General features: G+C 33.1%; 1 protein-coding gene across 1 annotated transcript; it reads left to right on the top strand.

Moving 5' to 3' along the window:
* The first annotated feature begins 3,707 nt into the window (after positions 1 to 3,707).
* On the top strand, positions 3,708 to 17,341 carry LOC123534694 (uncharacterized). Its single transcript, XM_045317041.2, has 2 exons — positions 3,708 to 4,898; positions 16,991 to 17,341. Exons 1-2 carry the CDS (start codon positions 3,746 to 3,748, stop codon positions 17,281 to 17,283), a joined length of 1,446 nt encoding a protein of 481 aa, XP_045172976.2. The 5' UTR covers positions 3,708 to 3,745; the 3' UTR covers positions 17,284 to 17,341.
* Positions 17,342 to 19,728: the final 2,387 nt, after the last annotated feature.

The raw sequence follows: 19,728 nt of genomic DNA, 5'->3' as shown, positions 1-19,728 counted from the left end.
TGACCGACTTAAATAAATTGACCTTAATCCGTCTTGTAAATGGGCTATCATACGCCCACATAAAAAGGTGGACGTTAAATTGCTCAATATTGTTATTTCTCCCTTTAATTTGATTCACTTAGACGATTTTTTTCTCAATTTCAAACAAGCTGTTTGTAGGCACTACAAAAAATTACGTCTTGTCGCCTGATCCACATCTTTTGTGTAATTTTACAATCCAGCTATCTAATAAAATAAAGTACGTATATGTTAAAAGGCCAAAGAGTGTGATTCTTTGGAGAAAAGAGGCATGCACTTTTCTTTATTTCGTTATACATTTATCTCAAAATGACAAAAAAAAAATTGTCGAGCTGGAGGCATGCTATCTTAACCGAAATTCGCGGACAGTTTTTCTTTCTGAAAGCTATCTTGCCGTTCTGTATCTACCTCCACCACAACAATTCCTCTTACAGTAAAGAGAAACATTTGGGACATTTCAGCCATTAACATTGTGTAGTGCTTGTCCAAATAACAGGACGTTTCGGGACAGCGTGATAACTTGTTATGGTGGCTGATGATAACTTTAAACTATCAGATCATAAAATAAGTCATCCCGATAAGCCAAGTGAGTAAGGCTTGTGTAGTGTATATGTTATAAAATTCACGTGACATTCATAGACACGTGCTGTTTGTAATTGCAGTAAAGGGGGTTACTCTTGCGGTAAGTTTTGCTTGTGTTGTTTAAAAGCGTCAAGTATTTTTTGCAGATGTATGTACTATTAAATGTTGTTAAACTTAGAATTGACAAGCGAAATGTCAATAAATGGGTGGAGATCTTGTCGAGGTTAACAAAATCATGGAAAACATCCTCTTGACCTTTGAACAATAACATAATTATTGAGGTAAGCATTAAGTTTTCAACAGTTTCTAATAACGTACGGTTTCAAAACTCTTATTTGCACTCGAATAATTAGTCAAATTCCCGTAGTAGTAGAATGAATGACCTTTTAGCTACACTGGCTTCTAAATTTTCTCACCTATTGCAATTCATATATTGGCAGATTATACATGTACTATCCTGTACGAAATTTTACAGCTGTAAAAGACCTGTATTTTTGTTCAAAATAACAGTCATGCTTATTCCAAATTTACACCTGTAGACTTTATATAACAACATTGATTTTACAGCTGTAGATTTCAATTTACAGCTGTCAAACGACTGTAAAACAGTTCGAAATATGCAAATGAGCTACACCTGTGAAAAAAGTTACAGCTGTAAAAATGAAAAAAGTTACAGCTTTAAAAATGCCCAAAAGTTACAGCTGTAGAAATATTATAGGTGTTGAAAAAGAGGGCATTATTTTAAGGGACGAAAGTAGAGGTGCAAAATGTTTTAGGATGAATTGCAATTCTCTAGATAAGGTAGCAATTACTATGAAAATGGCAAAATAAATGATCTAGTACGTAAAGTATATATGGTATGATTACAGTATAGCAACAGCAGAATTCAAGATCAGGATACAAAGTAGAACATGTGCAGATCTTGTTTATAAAACTTTCTTTGTCAGTCATGAAAACATATGACAATCTTGTAATTATTTCTTTTAAACTTATCGGCTTCCAGTATAGAGTAAATAGTTAATGTATGTACTTACGCATGTCCTTTTACAACTATAATAGATAATTTAATATCTGTACTTACTCTATACCGCTTTAAATTCCAAAATTTTACAATATGTTATGTCTGTGTGAATTTCAATTATATCCCGCCAAAATGCATTAAAGATGGCTGACAATACTCATGTTCCTTCCCCCCCCCCCCCAAAAAAAAAAAATGTTACAGCTGTAATTTTGAGACATGACCATTTTACAGCTGTAACTTTCAACAGTATAATTTTTACAGCTGTAAATTGAGACCTTCATATTTTACACCTGAAAATTGTAACTGTATTTCTGATCAGTTTTCAACTTACAAGTCTTTTACAGTTGTAATTTCAAAATACAGGTCTTTTACAGACGTTTTACAGCTGTAAAACAGGTCCTTTTTTCGTACAGGATCTCATTACAATCTTGTCGTACTGACTATATCGACATTAAGTGTTTATTAATGTTATCTTTAACGGCCCTTTCATATAGCAGCCATCTTTACATTTGGATCACTTGTTATGGGTTGTGATTCTGTAGTGACCGTGTTTTAAGATACTCGAATAAGAGATTAAGCTAGTTTGAATTATGGATTCGATTCCAAAATCCGGCCTAAAAGTTCTTGTTTCAATATACCTTTACATGTATTTAATTAAAAGAAGGCAGCCATTACTTTTTATTTTCATTGTTTTCCCGACTTGTGCATTAACACCAACATTTAGTATAAATGAGTGCACTTTAAAGTAATTGACATGCAGTACTTAATTTTCATTCAGGATATTGGATCAAACTGAGTCACAGACAAGGCAGTGTATTCGCATATGCCTGGAGTCGATGTGTCCACAGAAGACTATGCTTGTTATACAAACAAAAACTGTGGTCCATATGTGGAACGATTATATGTGTTGAACTAAACGGCATTTCTTTTACAAACGTACATTTTCAGGGGTGTTAAGAATAATAAGTTTATAAGATGAATAATTGATTGCAGTTTGATGATTTTTAACGTCACAATAATATCTGATGTCGCCTTTTCGTTTAGGGCGAACAATTCAAATTCAGCGTTTTATCTCTACGTAAATCATCGATGGCGGTTGCTTGATGAAGAATCTGAATATCATTTCACTTAATACCATTTCCCGACTTAAAGAACTGGCAATAGTAACATTACAATTTGAGATGTATATATATTTAAGCCGTTAATGCATGCGTTCTAGCTTCTGAGTAAATATTAGTTACAACCACTCTTAGCCTAGTGTATTCTATACTCAAATGAAAATCTAGATTTGCAAGTTATTCCTCTCTTTTGTGGTGTAATTACCAGTGTTTTAACATCATTTCACTGGATAAGATTACATTCAAATTAATTGATACTAACTATGTAGTACTAACATTTGTTCGATTGTTAATTTAATTAATTCTTTGTATTCTTACGACTTTTAGCTGTAACAAATCAAAGAACATTTTATGATGAAAAATCCCAACTGCCTATGGGAAGATTCAAACCTCGGTCGCTTGGGTGCTTGACCAATGTTCTAACCACTGAGCCAAAAGAGTGAACTCCCTGATGCAGTTGGTAAAGATTTGCTTTAAACGTACAGGCTATGTGTAAGCGACCGTAACACTTGGGTCATCATTTTTGATAACGTGTCAGTTATTTTGGCATAGAAAGGTCATTTTCGGCACGAGATGAAATCCATATCCCGGACGAGCCCCCATCTTACGATGGTTAAGACGTATAATATATGAAAGTGGATAATCATTCTTTGTCGAAATATCCAAACTGCCTGTGGCAGGATTCGAACTCGGATCACTCGGGTAGAAGTCCAATGCTCTAACCACTGATCCAAAGTGTCGCCTCCCAGACGCAGATGTCAGAGATTGGCTTTTTACAGGCTATGCGTAAGCGATCGTAACAGAATTAAACAAATTTTGTAACAAAATCAGATCATACTGGCCACCAGTTGATTTTGTAATTTGTACTAGTGGGGTAAAATGATATCAATACGGGCATGACATTTATCGCACTATGACACACTTTTGTACACTATCAGAAAAATAGGTAACGGTCAAATAGACGCCAGAGGCTAAATGATAAACAACGCAAATACATGTTAATGTTATGATTACTAATATAAGGAGTTCAACAAATATGGATGCAAAAGCAATAAAATTAGCATTATGTACCTGTTTATTCCTCACAATACCGACTGGCACAGAACAACAGGTACTTACAGTGATGAAAACAATAGCAGGAATAACATATAATGTTGTTGAATTCTCTGGTGAAGTCACCAATGTCATGGATATTTTATCCGGAGGCGGGAGCGGTGGTATTACGACGCAATACCTTGATAAAGCGGTTGAGTCTATTACAAGAAACATTAATGCTGCTAAAATGGATGTACTGAATTCAATATTACTACAGTCTAAGTTTGATAGAATTGACGACGCTGTAATAGGCATAAGAAGCTCTTTGACGGATCTGAAGAATTATATAGAGGCAAATGAATTAAGAAGTAAACATGAATATCAGAAGCTATTCATAAAGAGATATGACACCGACGGCATTGAAATGAAGATTCGTTTTCTTCCGCAAGTTTTAACATACGAGGTACCTGGTAGGTCTGGGCAACTTCTTTCTCTCTTAACAGAAACGACACGTTGTAATCTTACTGCGCTGTATGAATTTCAAATCTTTTACTTGGACCTTTTGTCTAGCGGAATTGCCCTTGAAATGGCTTATTTGAAAGTATCAACGCATGTTCAGATACAAAACGCAATGGAATATTGGCGTAACCCATGTGAAAACATCCAGCAAGCTTTCGAGAAGGTTGTTAATGAATGCGAGTCCAAGTTTGTAACATATGCGAATGAAGATATTGCAGATACCGCTTCTCCGACAGCTCTATGGACAAAGAACAATAGATGGTTTCCTTGGAAATTGAATGATGTTTTCTTTTCGCAAGCCCGTCAGTCATTTCAGTTTGTTTATGTAGAGTATGAAGACGGTAGTATGGTTTGGACAAAAACTAAACAAAACAACAGATTTTCTGTTTTTTATGATAATCCACCTGAGCTCTGTACTCTGCCGTCCAATACCCTGGAAAATGCAACAGAGCTGTTAAAAGCTGCTATAAAAGGAGAGGATGATAAAGAAGCCGCTAAAAATATTGGAACATCTGCCAAGAACTACTTATCTACGTTTGGATATGGCGTTAAAAGTTTACTCGTTATATTTGACAATGGGGGATTCACGGAAATTCCGAGCAAAGGTCAGGGATTTTTTTATCAAAAAATAAATGAAAGGAATGTTGAATAAGAAACACTATGCATACCAGTATTCACTAACAAGACTTTTTCATAATTATTCTGTTTCCGATATCAGAGAAACGAATATACCTTAAGTTTAAGGATATCTTAAAATATTTTGTATCCTAATCTTATTTTGATTTAACTTGAAATTGCATTTAGGACGCTCATGGATATAACTGAGTTCATATGATTTCGAAATATTTGCGATGTTTACAAAATGATAATTTAGCAGCATTTGAACAAAATTCATGCTTAACAATAGCCATCGGTTATTTAAATAACCACTTCTTAGATATAGCACCATTGTCTTCATCGGCACATGTTCAACAACTACATCACGTATGATTTTGGTGGCTGCTGCTAGCAGTGACAAAATGTGAACTAATTTCTTCAAATCTGCCATCCTGATAACAACACAGAAAACAGTTCTTTTAAGACTTTTAAGAAAATGATTATTTTCGCAACGTGAAGATTTTCATTGCTACCAGGTGTGCTTTTAAACCATATTAATGTAAATTCCGCGAGTAAAAGACAAAATAAACTGAAGTCTACGTTTTAATTGAAAAAAAGGACAACCAAGGGTCACACTGGCCATAACTTTAGCAGATGCGGTAGTTCCAATGCCTCGGCGGTTGAGGATTCGTCGCAGAAACGGTGGATAAACATGACCGGGTGAACGTAATCGGTAAGTTTTCTAATGAGTTTAACCTTGTTTTTTCACCATTAACAAAATGTGAGACAGGAACCCATATATGCACTTTCCAAGTCACAAACATTTGTTCAATACAAGTTCTTGCCAATAATGTAAACACTTTTGTACAACTTGATAAGGGACTGTCGCTTTCTGTAGACTTTCGATTGAATTTGAAGTATTCTGTATAAAACGAGCCCCGATTACTTTAACATTATAGCGTTAAGTATGATACTATCAAACAACAACTACTTCCTCGTCGAACTGTCAATGAAGTAATATTTAATAAAATACCAAAATGATATCAACGCAGGGACGTTGAATACAGTTCGAACGCATTACGGTGTGTCTGATTCAGTTAGTGACAATTTTGGATTTATTACTTACCTAAACTGCACTTTTACCGAGATTTTGACTTGGATTTCACCATTGTATCATTTTGACACATGGCAGCAATAAAATGATAGAACTCGAGGTCTAGTTGTAATATCCAACTCATTTGCACTTCCTTGTGAAAACTATATCAAGAGTAGCCTATAGGCTATACGCCATGTTTTATAATAAAAAAACGCATTTAAAATATTATTGAATATTATATGTTTATATGAACGCATGTTCCAATATATAAACAAAATATCAATAGGTAATGTCGAATGTTTAATTTATGTCTGACCCGATTCGATTCTTATATCATTTACCTTAACCAGATTGAATATTGTACAATATAACAATAGCATGTCATAAAATATAAAAAAAGTGGTGTTGAGCTGCTGCGTTACATGAATTTAAGTGTTCTTTTATAATTTGACTGACTTACATTTACCTCTTAAATATGCTTTTATTTTCTGACTTAAATAACAGGATTTTAAACTGACAAGAAAGAAGTCAAGATTTCATGTTTTAATATTGAAAACTAAAAGAAGAAACATATTACGAACAATTTACATATAGAAAGGCATGATTTGACATGTAAAAGGGTAGAACTGCAATCACCTCTCAAAAGGTCTCAATCAAATACATAAGAGACATTGATACATAATTTATTTTTGAGATGGTAACAATTCTTTTCTTTTTCTTCTGAACTCACACTTACAGTAAATATGAGATATTATTCAACCTAAAACAATCGAAAAAGTTACAATAAAATGTCACTATGTAGCCAAACTACTGTCTGATTATCTATGCGAGGCGACGACGACATTACATACTTATATTAATGAGTAGTAGTATTTAGTTCAAACGCTGTTTAATCTTCCGCCTCCTATGCCTATGGTCTGTCGATTGACGTATTTTTGCCAGTTAAAAGTAGCTTTAATATTTAAGAGGTTCTATGCGCTTCATCTATCAGCAAAAATGTTACAAAAAAGTGTTACCAAATTACAGAAATTGTGCGAATTACAATGATATATTTCACATTGTCCTTTGACAGGAAAAAGTTATTTTTGAACAACTCTCGTATAGCGGAAAGATTTAAAACAGAAAGCTATTATTACTAACTTTTTGTCATATTACACTGCGCAAGGTCTTGGAACAGGATGTGAAAGTATTTTCAATTTTATAAGACAAAGACGTTCGATTAATTAGGCCTGTTTGCTGTAAATAAGAATGTTGATAAGAAATTTTAACTTTTCGGCAATCGTGTTTATAAAAAAGGCCTTTAAGGTAGTTCTGCACGTTTGATAAACCGGAAGTAATGGCGTAACGTCATTTATCCGGAAAACGTAGAATAATGCCTGGATTCGGGGTACGGAAACGAAAATCATTTTATGAATTAATGGCAACCAGTGAGTAAATTTATTGAAATGGCACTGTTACTATCTTCATAAAGTTAAAATATGATATTAAAACATCTGACACTTAAATAACTCAAAATAATGTCTTAAAATTAGCTTAAAATAGGCGGTTCACTTTCATTATAGCCAAATATCTCAAAAATAAGCACACGGACCTATACATTTTATCTCACCATATTATAGGCCATATATTTATTTACAACTGTGAGAAGTTTCATTAAAATCTACATTGTAGAAAAATTTCTATTCGCGAAAATGTTATGAAAGTTGCAATTTCCCCATAGACTCCCATTACGAAAACTTGCATGAGGTCGACATTTTTCAAATCAGTCTAGCAAAAAATCAAGCACACGACCCTATCTTTTTTATTTCCTGAATTTTCTTAGTATATTCTGAAGTTTTGAAAAATAAGAGTTTAATGAAATTCTACATTGTAGAAAAAATTTCGATCGTAACGTGCAGAACTACCTTAAGCGAAACGACAAGCAAGCATCCATGGCTGCTCAAAGCTATGTAAAAACCATTTACCCGCTCATATTTAAAGTCTAATTTATTGTCATGCTTACATTTTTTACTTCATAAAATAGAATATGCGAGTGTTCTGCTACAATTACATAAGTTCCAATCGGTACTGAAGTGAGTGCATTATGTCTAATACCTGTATATAGAATAAGGCAGATCTAAAGTGTTATTTTATTATAAGACTATCTTCATGGTATTTTGTCATACATGTATATCCTGATATTCATTATTATTTTTTATATATATTTGTCATATACACGTATTAACTTTTTGAAACTTTGTTTTTTTACCATCGTATTACACTGTTATATCCATTTTCTGCAATATTCTAACTCACCCTGAAAACGAAAACTTACCTGTTACTCTGCACAGTATGATATCTAGATAGTTAACGCATTAAACCGGTAAGCACGTGCTGAATTAGACCGAGCAGACAGCACAAACTATGGGGAAGCTGTCGTGTAATAACATACACTACTTCTAAACGTTGGATTGATATGGCTACCTGGTGTCAGATTAATGTAATGATCATAACCAAGTCAAATCCCGTAAAAATTGCACATTAATTAAGTTTAAATCCAAGAACTGATATTACAGGAATCGGACAAATCGTAATACGTTGCAATTGTATCCACCGCCCACTGCGTTGGAATCTTTTTGGTCGATTATTTTATGTATCTGCACTACAAGTTCTCCAATCACAAGGAAAAGGTTGTTGTTTGACAATGACATACATTTGTACTTACGTTACGATGCAAACGTAATCAGAGGTTGATTTGTACAAAAATGCAACCATTTTAATAAGAATTCTGCAAAATCAGCTGTCCCTCATCAAACCGTACAGAAGTGTTTACATTAATGGCAAAGAATTGTTATGAACAAGTGTTTATGGCTGAAGGAGTACAAATGTGGGCTTCTGTCTCACTTTTTGTTTCCAGTCAAACATGAAAAAATAAGATAAACTCATTACTTACTGTCGATGGCAGTAGAAAAACATTCACCTGGCCATATTTATCCACCGCATCTGCGACGAATCCTCCACCCCCGCGGCGTTGGAACCACCGCATCTGCAAAAGTTATGGCCAGTGTGAGTGTATAGATGCAAATATGCATATTTGTGGTCACGTGGACAAAATATGACCTCGTGTCACCTGAACTGGGGCTATAATTAGATTAGCTATCGGTTTTACCTTATTATCACACACTAAGTAGGAAAATGGCGCGATAGAAATGGTCCGAGAGCTCACGGACTTTTATTGCAACAATTGAGGCCAAAAGAAGTTTATATATTTTTGGAAACAATATTTCATATCCTCCATGAAAACCCATTTCTTAAGTTCCTAAGCCGTGCCTATCTATATTTTGTTCACTTATGTTTGGGATAGGGGAGGTAAAACTCACTTGTAAAAATTTAGGGGGTAGGGTAAAGTTTACGTCTACCAGTCTTTTCACTGTTTAATTACAGTAGCTATATGATTGTCAGTAAATGTATATATGTCAACCAATGTCAGAAAAAGAAATTCATCAAAAAGGAATGAAGGGCAAACTTGATATTTAAGGTCAAAGGTCAAATTTATGTACAAATCACAAAAATTGGCATATTTGAAATTTATTTTTATTCTTAAAAATTAGTTTGTTATAATAAGTTACTCAGCTTTAGATATGTAAATTGTATATATCAGTCAAAGTCAGAAATGCAAATCTTACTGCAAAATGTCAAAGCCAACCCTGATAATTGAAGGTCAAAGTTCATTTCCTTGCAAAAATATGAAAAATGTTACATTTACTTTTTCTAACGTTTTTAATATGTATTCACATTGTTAGTCACTGAAGTTAATTCGTTTTAATGTCTGTATGTCAGGCAAAGGCAGCAGTGCAAAGGTAAGCCCAACACTGCCAAGGGTAAAGCATATTTCAAAGGTCAAAGGTCAAATTTGTATGACAAACTGCATGAATGGCTTCCTGTTTGAAATATAACAGCTATTTTTGATCATTATTTGTAATTGCTCGTGATTTATTTTAATGTAAATATGTCCCACAATGTCAGTAATAAAGATATCTTCTAAAATCAGACACGTTCAAATGTGATATTAAGGGTCAAAGGTCATTTTCAAGTAAAAGAATGAAAAATTAGCTCTTTAACATTTCTTCTTGTTAATGATATTTTGTCGATATTAATCAACAATATCAGTTAATTTTAATGTATAAAAAGTAGGCGATGTCTGGTATACACATATTATTTCAAAACATTAAAGGTCAACCATAATATCGAAGGTCAAAGGTCAAAAAAGGGAGTAAAATGTTCCAATAATATCACCTGTTTGTAATCTTTTTTATTGTTTAAAGTATTTGTTTTGTCTTTTTAGTTACTGATCGTTGTTCATTTTACTGTATATATGTCAGACGATGTCATGGAAGAGAAAATAAGTCAAGGTCGGACCTGGTATTAAAGGTCAGGGGTCATTTTTGTGTAAAAGGTCAAATTGTAGCATACTTACTCATTACTTTGTTCAAAAATAATAGCGCTTGTTATAATTTTCTGTTAGCAATGTATTTTAATGTATACATGTCAAGCAAGGTCAAGAATGTAGGTCTTATCCAAATAAGGCAAAACCAAACCTATTATCAAAGGTCAAAGGTCAAATTTGCGTGAAAATTAGCAAAAAAAGCCAACAGAAGTTTTGCAATGATTTTTCATTATTTTTTTTAGGGTATTTCAAAACTATTAACTAATTATTATTCATTTTTAAGTATATATAATAGATGATATCATTCTTGACATAATAATGAAAAATTAGTCAAGGTCAAATCTGACATTAAAGGTCAAAGTAGAGGGCCTTAAAAACTCGCCATTATGAAAAAAAAACTGGCTGGAACAAGTTGGGGAGTAAATGCAAAGATCCTCGGCAAGTCTACACAGGCAACGTACGGCCCATAGCAGAGTACGCATCAACCTCATTGGTACCTGCTTCCAAAACCAGTAAAGATAAACTGGACAAGGTTAAATTTCAGGTCTGAGGATAATCCCGGGGCAGAAAATGAAAACAACTCCCAATAAAATAAATGGAAAAGATAGCCAACCCTGAGTCATAAGAGACAAGACGAGAGTACAAAGCTTTTGTGCATGCAGAGAAGGCAAAGAGACTACCATCCCACCCACTCCACTCAAACCTCGAGAGCAAAACCAAGAACAGACTGAAAAGGCAGAGTCTTAACCATATCGTCAAAGAACTGCAAAAAGGTAAAGCAGCAGCACTGACACAGAGGCAGAGCCGCTCGAGCCCAATGAATAGGTTCCCAGACAATGTGCTCCTAAGATCAGATTGGAGGTGCCAGGAGTAGAAGAAAAGGGAAAGCAACATCAGGCTTACCAACAATCTCTTACGCTAGAAATGATCAATAACCGCTATCCAGCACACTCTTGGATCCAAGCATATACCGATGGATCAGTGGAAAAGGCAGTTCAGAAAGCTGGAAGTGGTGCCTACATCAAATTTTCAGACAGCTCCACCTCATACTCTCTCATCCAGTGGGCAAGAGATGCTCCAACAACAGATCCACATCGGCGACACTCGAACTGTATGAGCGAGGAGAAAAGGGACAATAATTCCTAACAGACCCCAAGTCAGCTCTTAGGCTCTCTCAGCAGGTCCATCAGACAACTTAATCAGACAGCTGGTGAAAAACATCGAGCAACAATGTAGCATTTCGATGGATTCCTGCACATGTGGGCATATCTGGAAATGAAGCTGCGCACAAACTTGCAAAGACAGCAACCAGGCAAATACAGCCCCAACCTCCAACTTCATACAAAGAAGCTCAGACTCTATGGAAGAACTGCTTTGAGTCAGACTGAAAGAACATTAATGGAGGTTACCTGCCAATCAGGACTGTCTACACAAGCTAAACAGCCAATTAGCTGTCTTCTGTCTGCACACTGAAGACTGTGGCCTGAGAAAACGTATGAAGAAGCTGGGAGTTGCAGAGAAAGCTAAATGTCAGTCCGGATCAGAGGAACAAACACATTCTGCAGAGCTGTTCCTATCTGGAAGAAGCACGCCAGAAAGTTTGGCCAACATACATCCCATTTGAGACCAAGTCGTGGAGAGTGCCAGCGACCTGCAGAATACGGTGCAGTTCATTGCCGCATCTAATCACAAGATATAAAACGGCCATAAGAAGATGAAAGGCAGTAAGGAAGTAAATAAGTAAATGCCAACTTTAAAATGAATTAACATCAAGTTATAACAAGTTATGTTTGAACAAAGAAATAAAATAACATGCTATCTTTTGCATTTATTACCTGAAAATGAATTTTAAACTTTAACACCAGGGCTGATCTAGACTCATGTCTTATGATATCTTCATTGTTGACATTGACACACATATATATATGTATGAAACTTCAAGGAATAACCATAAGATATTAATAATGACAAAATACCTTTAAACAATGAAAATTATTGCAAAAATGTTTTTTTTGCGATCTTTCACGCAATTTCACCTTTTACCTTTGATATAAGCTTTACCAATCACTGTTTTTGAAATTAGATCTGCATTACTGACACTGATGTACAAATAAACATAAGACAAAATTATTTTCAATTAAAAAAATGACAAGATAATTTGTAACGAAGAAGAAATCAAAAATGCTGTATTTTGATTTTTTATATGAAAATGACCTTTGCCCTTTAATGTCAGGTTTGATTTTGACTTATTTTTCATTATTATTTCAACAGTAATATTGTCAGTTGTATATACCTTAAAATGAATACTGATCAGTTTTACTAGTAGTGACAAAAAGAACCTACACAATAAAGGAAAATCATTGCAAAATTCTAGTTATTTTGCGAATTCTTACACAAATTTGACCTTTGACCTTTGATAATAGGTTTTCTTTTGGCTTATAAGAATAAGACCTACATTGCTGACCTTGCTTGACGTGTATACATTAAAATACATTGCTAACAGTGAATTATAACAACAAGCTATTTTTGATCAAAGTAATGAGTAAGTATGGTACATTTTGTGATTTTGTATACAAAAGTGACCCCTGACCTCCAATACCAGGTTTGACCTTGACTTATTTTCTCTTCCATGACATCGTCTGACATAATACAGTAAAATGAACAAAGATCAGTTACTAAAATTACAAAACAAATACTTTTTAACAACAAAAATTATTACCAGGTGATATTATTGCAACATTTTACTCACTTTTTTGAACTTTGACCTTTGATATTATGGTTGACCTTGAATGTTTTGAAATTATATGTGCATACTAGACATCGCCTAACATTTATACATTAAAATGAACTGATATCATTGACTAATATTGCCGAAATGTTATCAACAAGAAGAAAAGTTAAAGAGCTATTTTTTCATTCTTTTACATGAAAATGACCTTTGACCCTTAATATCACATTTGAACTTGTCTGATTTCAGACGATATCTTTATTACTGACATTGTGGGACATATATACATTAAAATAAACCACGAGCAATTACTAAATAATGATTAAAAGTAGCCTTTATATTTCAAACAGAAAGCTATTCATGCAATTTTTCACACAAATTTGACCTTTGACCTTTGATATAAGCTTTACCCTTGGCAGTTTTGGGGTTACATCTGCACTGCTGACTTTGCCTGACATACAGACATTAACACAAATTAACTTCAGTGACTAATAATGTGAATACATATTGAACAGATTAAAAAAGTAAAGGTAACGTTTTTCATATTTTTGCATGAAAATGAACTTTGACCTTCAATTATCAGGGTTGACTTTGACGTTTTGCAATAAGATTTGCATTTCTGACTTTGGCTGATATATACACATTACATAAATAAAACTGAGTGACTTACGATAACACACTGATTTTTAAGAATAAAAATAAATTTCAAATAGGCCAATTTTTTGTGATTTGTACATAAATTTGACCTTTGACCTTAAATATCAAGTTTGTCCTTCATTCCTTCTTGATGAATTCCTTTTTCTGACATTGATTGACATATATACATTTAATGACAATAAGATAGTTACTGTAATTAAACAGTGAAAAAAAACTGGTAGTCGTAAATTTTACCCTACCCCCAAAATTTTAACAAGTGAGTTTTACTTCCCCTATCACAAACATAAGTGAACAAGATATAGATAGGCACGGCTTTGACACTTAAGAAATGGGTTTTCATGGAGGATATGAAATATTGTTTCCAAAAATGTATAAACTTCTTTTGGCCTCAATTGTTGCAATAAAAGTCCGTGAGCTCTCGGACCAAAATAGTAGTCGCAAAATGGCGGATTCAAATAGTCCTCAGTAGAGCTATTTTCCTTATTTTCTTTGCAATTTCTTTGCTGAAATCATATGACAGATCTATGCTTGACATGTATAGTAGCATTTTCATAATGTATTAATAACATGACAGAATTTTTCATTGAAACATAGATCACATATCACCACAACAATTTGGGGTCTTATGTTTTAGCTGATTTTGCAGTTTTTGTGTTTGACTGGAAAATATTTTCTTGTATCAAACATGACCCCCACTTTTCTTTTGATTTTTTTTCAGCACTGACAATATTTTTCTTCAGAAAAATGCAAATTACAGAGATTTAAAATGGGCCCTGACGTGTGCTGCGGCCATTGGGAATATGTCAATTCTATACAGAATAAAGAAGAACAGCTATTTAGTGTGTTGTAACCTCATACCATAGTACTGCCTAGAGGTTACGTAGCTAATAACGTAGAAAAAATGCCCAAAAATGACAATGTTGCAGACTCGTTTTGTCTAATTTGTCTAAGCCAATCCAAGGAATGTATTATCATCAACTTGTGGGTCCGCGAAAATTGGCCGTATGTGAACCTGTAAAGATGATATTGAAATTGGCTGTCTAAAACGGCAATCTGTAGCATGTCTTAATCTCTTGTGAAATATTGTCGAAGGAAAACAAGTACATGTTTCGTCCTAAGAATTATGTTAGATAAATACATGTATTCACATAACTTAGACAGGCTATTGTTGATAAATGTTTACAAAGTTTACGATTTCTTACTGCAACAGTGTTTACTCGGTCAAAAGTATTAAACATTAAATCGTTTAGAAAAAACATATTCGTACCAAAATTGCCGCTTCAAGGCTAAACTTTTCGTACAAAAAGTTCTCAAAATCAAGAAAATTTCTTACATATCTAAATATCTTGACAGCGTTGTTAGATATTGAATTTCTTTCCAGTTAGACCTCTTTGATATCATTGTTCAGTGCTTTTTTTAGAAGTTTAAACAGTTCCATGATTTACATTTTTTTCAAAATATGAACATTTCAATTTATTAAAACAGATTCTGCTCATCCGCTTCAGCTAAATTCATTTTAAGAAAAAATTGTTAGAGTATATATGTGTCTATCAAAATTAACACAGTTTTGTTTCGTAAGTTACCCATTTCAAGAATTTTCTTCCCAGTTTTAAGGTTTTTTTTTCGACCGAATGTCAGGCAGTGTCTCTAGCGCTTTTGCGAAGAATTGCGTTGTTTTTTAACGGATTCTTCGGGTTAAATGGATGGGGTGATACTTTATGAATCTCTGCTTCTTTTATTGTATAATTTCTATACTAGAGATAGACCCTAAAATTTTCAATGATAGAAATACATTAAATTAAGTCTAGAAATTGATTTCCAAGTCCTTGAAATAACCAAAAATGATTTTACAAATGTGAAATTTACGATAGTTTTGTTAATATCAATAACAGAAGTTTCAATACTTCATTTAAAGTTGTGATCCACAAAGAATGACAACTCTTACCTAGGGCTGGCACATATAAGCTGAAATATATATTACAATTATACAATTGAGTTAAAAACTGAAAACGGTTTAAGACACAATATAATACATTTTGGCACAACAAAAACATTTAGGATTTATTCATACATGTTTGATTTACCCCTCCTAACCTGCTTGCTATGATTTTGTCAACTTACTTATGGTAAAAAGGTAACTTTTAACAAGCCAATAATATAATGAAATACCAGCAAGCATTTTATACTGCATATAATACAGTTTTGCTGGTATCAAAATATCACAATAGAAGCACTTTTATAATGCAGAACACCTGGTAGGATTAGTAAAGGTGCAATTAATGTTGATATCTATTTCCTATGCCTACATATACTTCCTAAAATATACTGGCTGGAGAACCGACATTCTGAGGTTCATTCGTGGTGCAAGTTTGTGGTGTTTTCCACAATTATCTCATGAAAACAAACTGGTTAGGTATTAATCAGTGTGTATATAATTAATGACAGGCATTGTCCAAAAGCTTAGAAAGACATGTAAAAAGTTGAATGAATTGTAGGGAAAAATTTCTTATCATTTATCCATAGTAAATAGAAATGTCGTTGTAAATAATTTGTAGTTTTCGTCACAAATAATAAAAAAGGACCAAAACTATCCGTTGAGGACTAAATCAGCGTGTATTTCAACAATGACAGAAAGTAAAAAGGGCATTAATTTATCAGTGCTTTAAGCTCTTTGAGTCTATATGACAAATAGTTTTGTCAAAACAAAAGTGGGTAAGTATGATGCAAACAGTATCGAGTGTGAATTGCAACGTATATGAAGCCGATTAACCTTTACCCTGCTAAATTTCTAAATTGTTCTGATCTGTCATTCAATTTTGGCAGTACCACTTCTTATTCACAGGGGTGTTCACTGAAATTTACTTACTGAAGGCGAAGTGCAGACCATTATCAGACTGAACGGATTTGCAGGCTGATCTTGGACTGCACTGGTCGCAAAGCCAACATCACTGGGCGCCAGCATGCTTAAGGTTAATACTTTTTCAAGTGTTCCAGATTGCCAAATTTGCAATGCTTAAAACGTAATGTTTATGAAGTCAAGCAAAACTATAATAGCGATTTTCAAGTCTTCGTAACTGCCAAGCTTGCAACGCTTTATGTTACCCACAGTTTTCTATCTTTCTAAACGAATTATCAACGTGACACTTAAAATAAACATATGTGTAAATAAAATGCAATATTATGTTTTTTTCAGAGTCTCAGGCTTTGAAAGCTGAACTGAAAGGCATAAAGATGAAATACTGTGATGCCGCTGAAATTAGATGCAAAGCCGCAGATTGGGGTGGTGGTTGGAATGACATGTACGACCTTGTTAAAGAACCCGTCGGAAATTTCAAAATCTATGCATACATCTACAAGGAAAGTGTAGGTGGCAAGTCAAAGAAACCGCATAATGTTGGATGTGGAAATTCTCTGAAGAGTTTGCCATTGGTGATTCTTCTTCTTGTAGGTGCACTAGCAATTTGTGCCAGAAAATTCGCTTTCTGAGTTGCATGTTTGACGTTTAGAATCACGATAAACACAGTAATAAACGGAACATGATTTACAAAGTTACAAAGTCCCCCGTCTCTCTCTCTCTCTCTCTCTCTCTCTCTCTCATGTTTTATATTATTTTGTTTTATGATACTTATCATTATAGATTGAACACTTTTACCGGAAATACTAGATGTAACGAAATTATTCTGGAAGACAAAAAGGAACAAAATCAGTGTTATTTCACCTTAAACTTTGATTTTTTTGAAAACTATTGCTTGACCATATGGATGGTGCATTCTTATTAATATTCAACAGTCAATTTTGTGTATAATTTATTACCTTTTTGCTCATTGATGAATGAAAATATAGGGATGGAGGACGTTCGGTATTTGCTTGATCGAAAAATGTTTCTCTTGAAAATGTTTTACAGTTACATTTTTTTCATGTTTGACAATTCAGTTTGTCTCATAATTTATCGCAACATATGTTAATGAATGAGCAGAACAATAATTATTAGCAAGGACGTGGCCCGATCGAGTACTGAAATTATTCCTTGCGGTGTATAACTAAATCTTCTCCATTTATCAAAAATAATTACAAATTCAGTGACGTAACGTCAAAAGTTGCGACCCATGCTAAAATTCTTTGAAGTAATATAAATAAATGTAAAGTTTTCAATGACTATTCATTCTATTTTCTTGAAAAAAGTATCAAAATATACAGCAATAATTAGGCTGTAGTAAAGTATTAAAAAAGTTATCGTTTAATCAGTTATATGAAAAAAAATACCAACTGCGTGAAAAAAAATTGACGAAAAAGTGTATGTTATTTGTAACAATTTTTTAAACAAACAGTACCTTTAGTGAAATTATTCTTTTTTTACGTGACTGAAATTGCGGGAAATTTTGCATGCTTTGTCATTGAACGTGATAACGTTTGTGAAGTAATTTGACGGTTGTGAATACGTTAAAAAAAAAGATGTATGTGTTTTCCGCGGCCGTTGAGTTATGTAATTTTCACTGAAAATAATACAAAATTAAGACATGTTGAGCTATAAAATGCTGAGAAAAATTCATTATCTGATTAAATCTAACTATTTTCAGATTATTTTACTTCGCTGTTTTCACAGTATCTGTATAAGCAACGCTAAGCTAAAAATTAGCGGTTAATTTAGCCTTTTCTTTGTTTGTAGTTACAGGAATATAAGTTCTTAAAATTGTCACGTTTTCAATTATTAAACATATAAAAAAATTAACCATGTTTTGTAAACTGCGATAATAAAAAACTGTTTTCGTTTTTTGTATTTTAACAAGTTTGATCAATTTCGCTTACTCTTCTCTGTAAAATGACAGTCTAATTTTGAAAATGCTTTCAAAGATGATATTTTTATTTTCAGATGAATGAATTCTTAAAATTGTCACACTTAAAAAAAACTGACGTTAAAAGAAATAAAAGATGCCTTTCATTCTTTCTTTTTTTTTATTCAATAACGGCAAAATACAATGAATATACCTACAATGATAGAAAGGTCTGCCATTTGTTTAAAAAAGTCGATTTTCAAAGAGAACCATAAAAATTGATACGTATATTTCAGATTATTACCGCGGTCTTTACTATCCGAAAACAGGATCTCTGACATACAAGATGAAAAAAAAAAAAAAAAAAAAAAAAAACGCGCACTGATTCAAGTTTAATAATGTGTGTTGTTAAAAATATTGATTGCAAACACTTTATTTCCTTACCGGTTTATTTACATGAAACCATTCTTGAGATTATGGGTGACATCTCACAGTTATAAAGAAACACAAACTTATGAGACGGAAAAATGTTCTTTAACATTCAGATGTTATAAAAGGTAATATATGTACTGTCAAAATGTTTTTGTTACATTTAAATATAGGCTTTAATATAAGTATGCATTGTTTGTATAATATAACATGAAACAAAAATATGCCTGAAATGAAATAGCATTTAGACGTCCCGTTTTTATCATGTGTAAATTACTGATTTTTCATGATTTTGACGTCGGTTTTATGTTACACTAATGGGTTGCAACTTTTGACGTTAAGTCACTATCAAATATTATATATTATATGGCAGTAGCTCTTTTTATAATACCATTACAAGAATTAAGGAAATATACATACCAAATAAATGGAACCAAACATTAGGACATATCTCAGAATTAGAATTTAAATTATTTTGCAAAAATATAGAAACAATCAAGGAAATCAAACTAAAAAATTTTCAATTTAAGATAAATCAAAACATTCTAGTAACTAAATCATTTTTGTATAAAATAAATAAAGTCGACAGCAATTTATGGTCATATTGTCGTCAACAACAAGAGACAATAGAACATTTAACATTTGAATGTGCACATGTTAATAAGTTTTTATTTGACTTAAGTAATTGGGCAAAAGAAAGATTTAATATTGACATTAATTTACAGAAAAA

Source organism: Mercenaria mercenaria, chromosome 12 (assembly GCF_021730395.1).
Source record: "Mercenaria mercenaria strain notata chromosome 12, MADL_Memer_1, whole genome shotgun sequence".
Taxonomy (NCBI): Eukaryota; Metazoa; Mollusca; class Bivalvia; order Venerida; family Veneridae; genus Mercenaria; species Mercenaria mercenaria.
The sequence above is the reverse complement of the archived record's forward strand: the minus strand, read 5'-3'. Positions and strand labels throughout refer to the sequence as shown.

Bases quoted from the DNA above. Each gene is read 5' to 3' on its own strand.
- LOC123534694 (XM_045317041.2), top strand. From the start codon at position 3,746: ATGATTACTAATATAAGGAGTTCAACAAATATGGATGCAAAAGCAATA. The intron at 4,899-16,990 runs GTCAGGGATTTT...TGTTTTTTTCAG, and splicing joins CACGGAAATTCCGAGCAAAG to AGTCTCAGGCTTTGAAAGCT.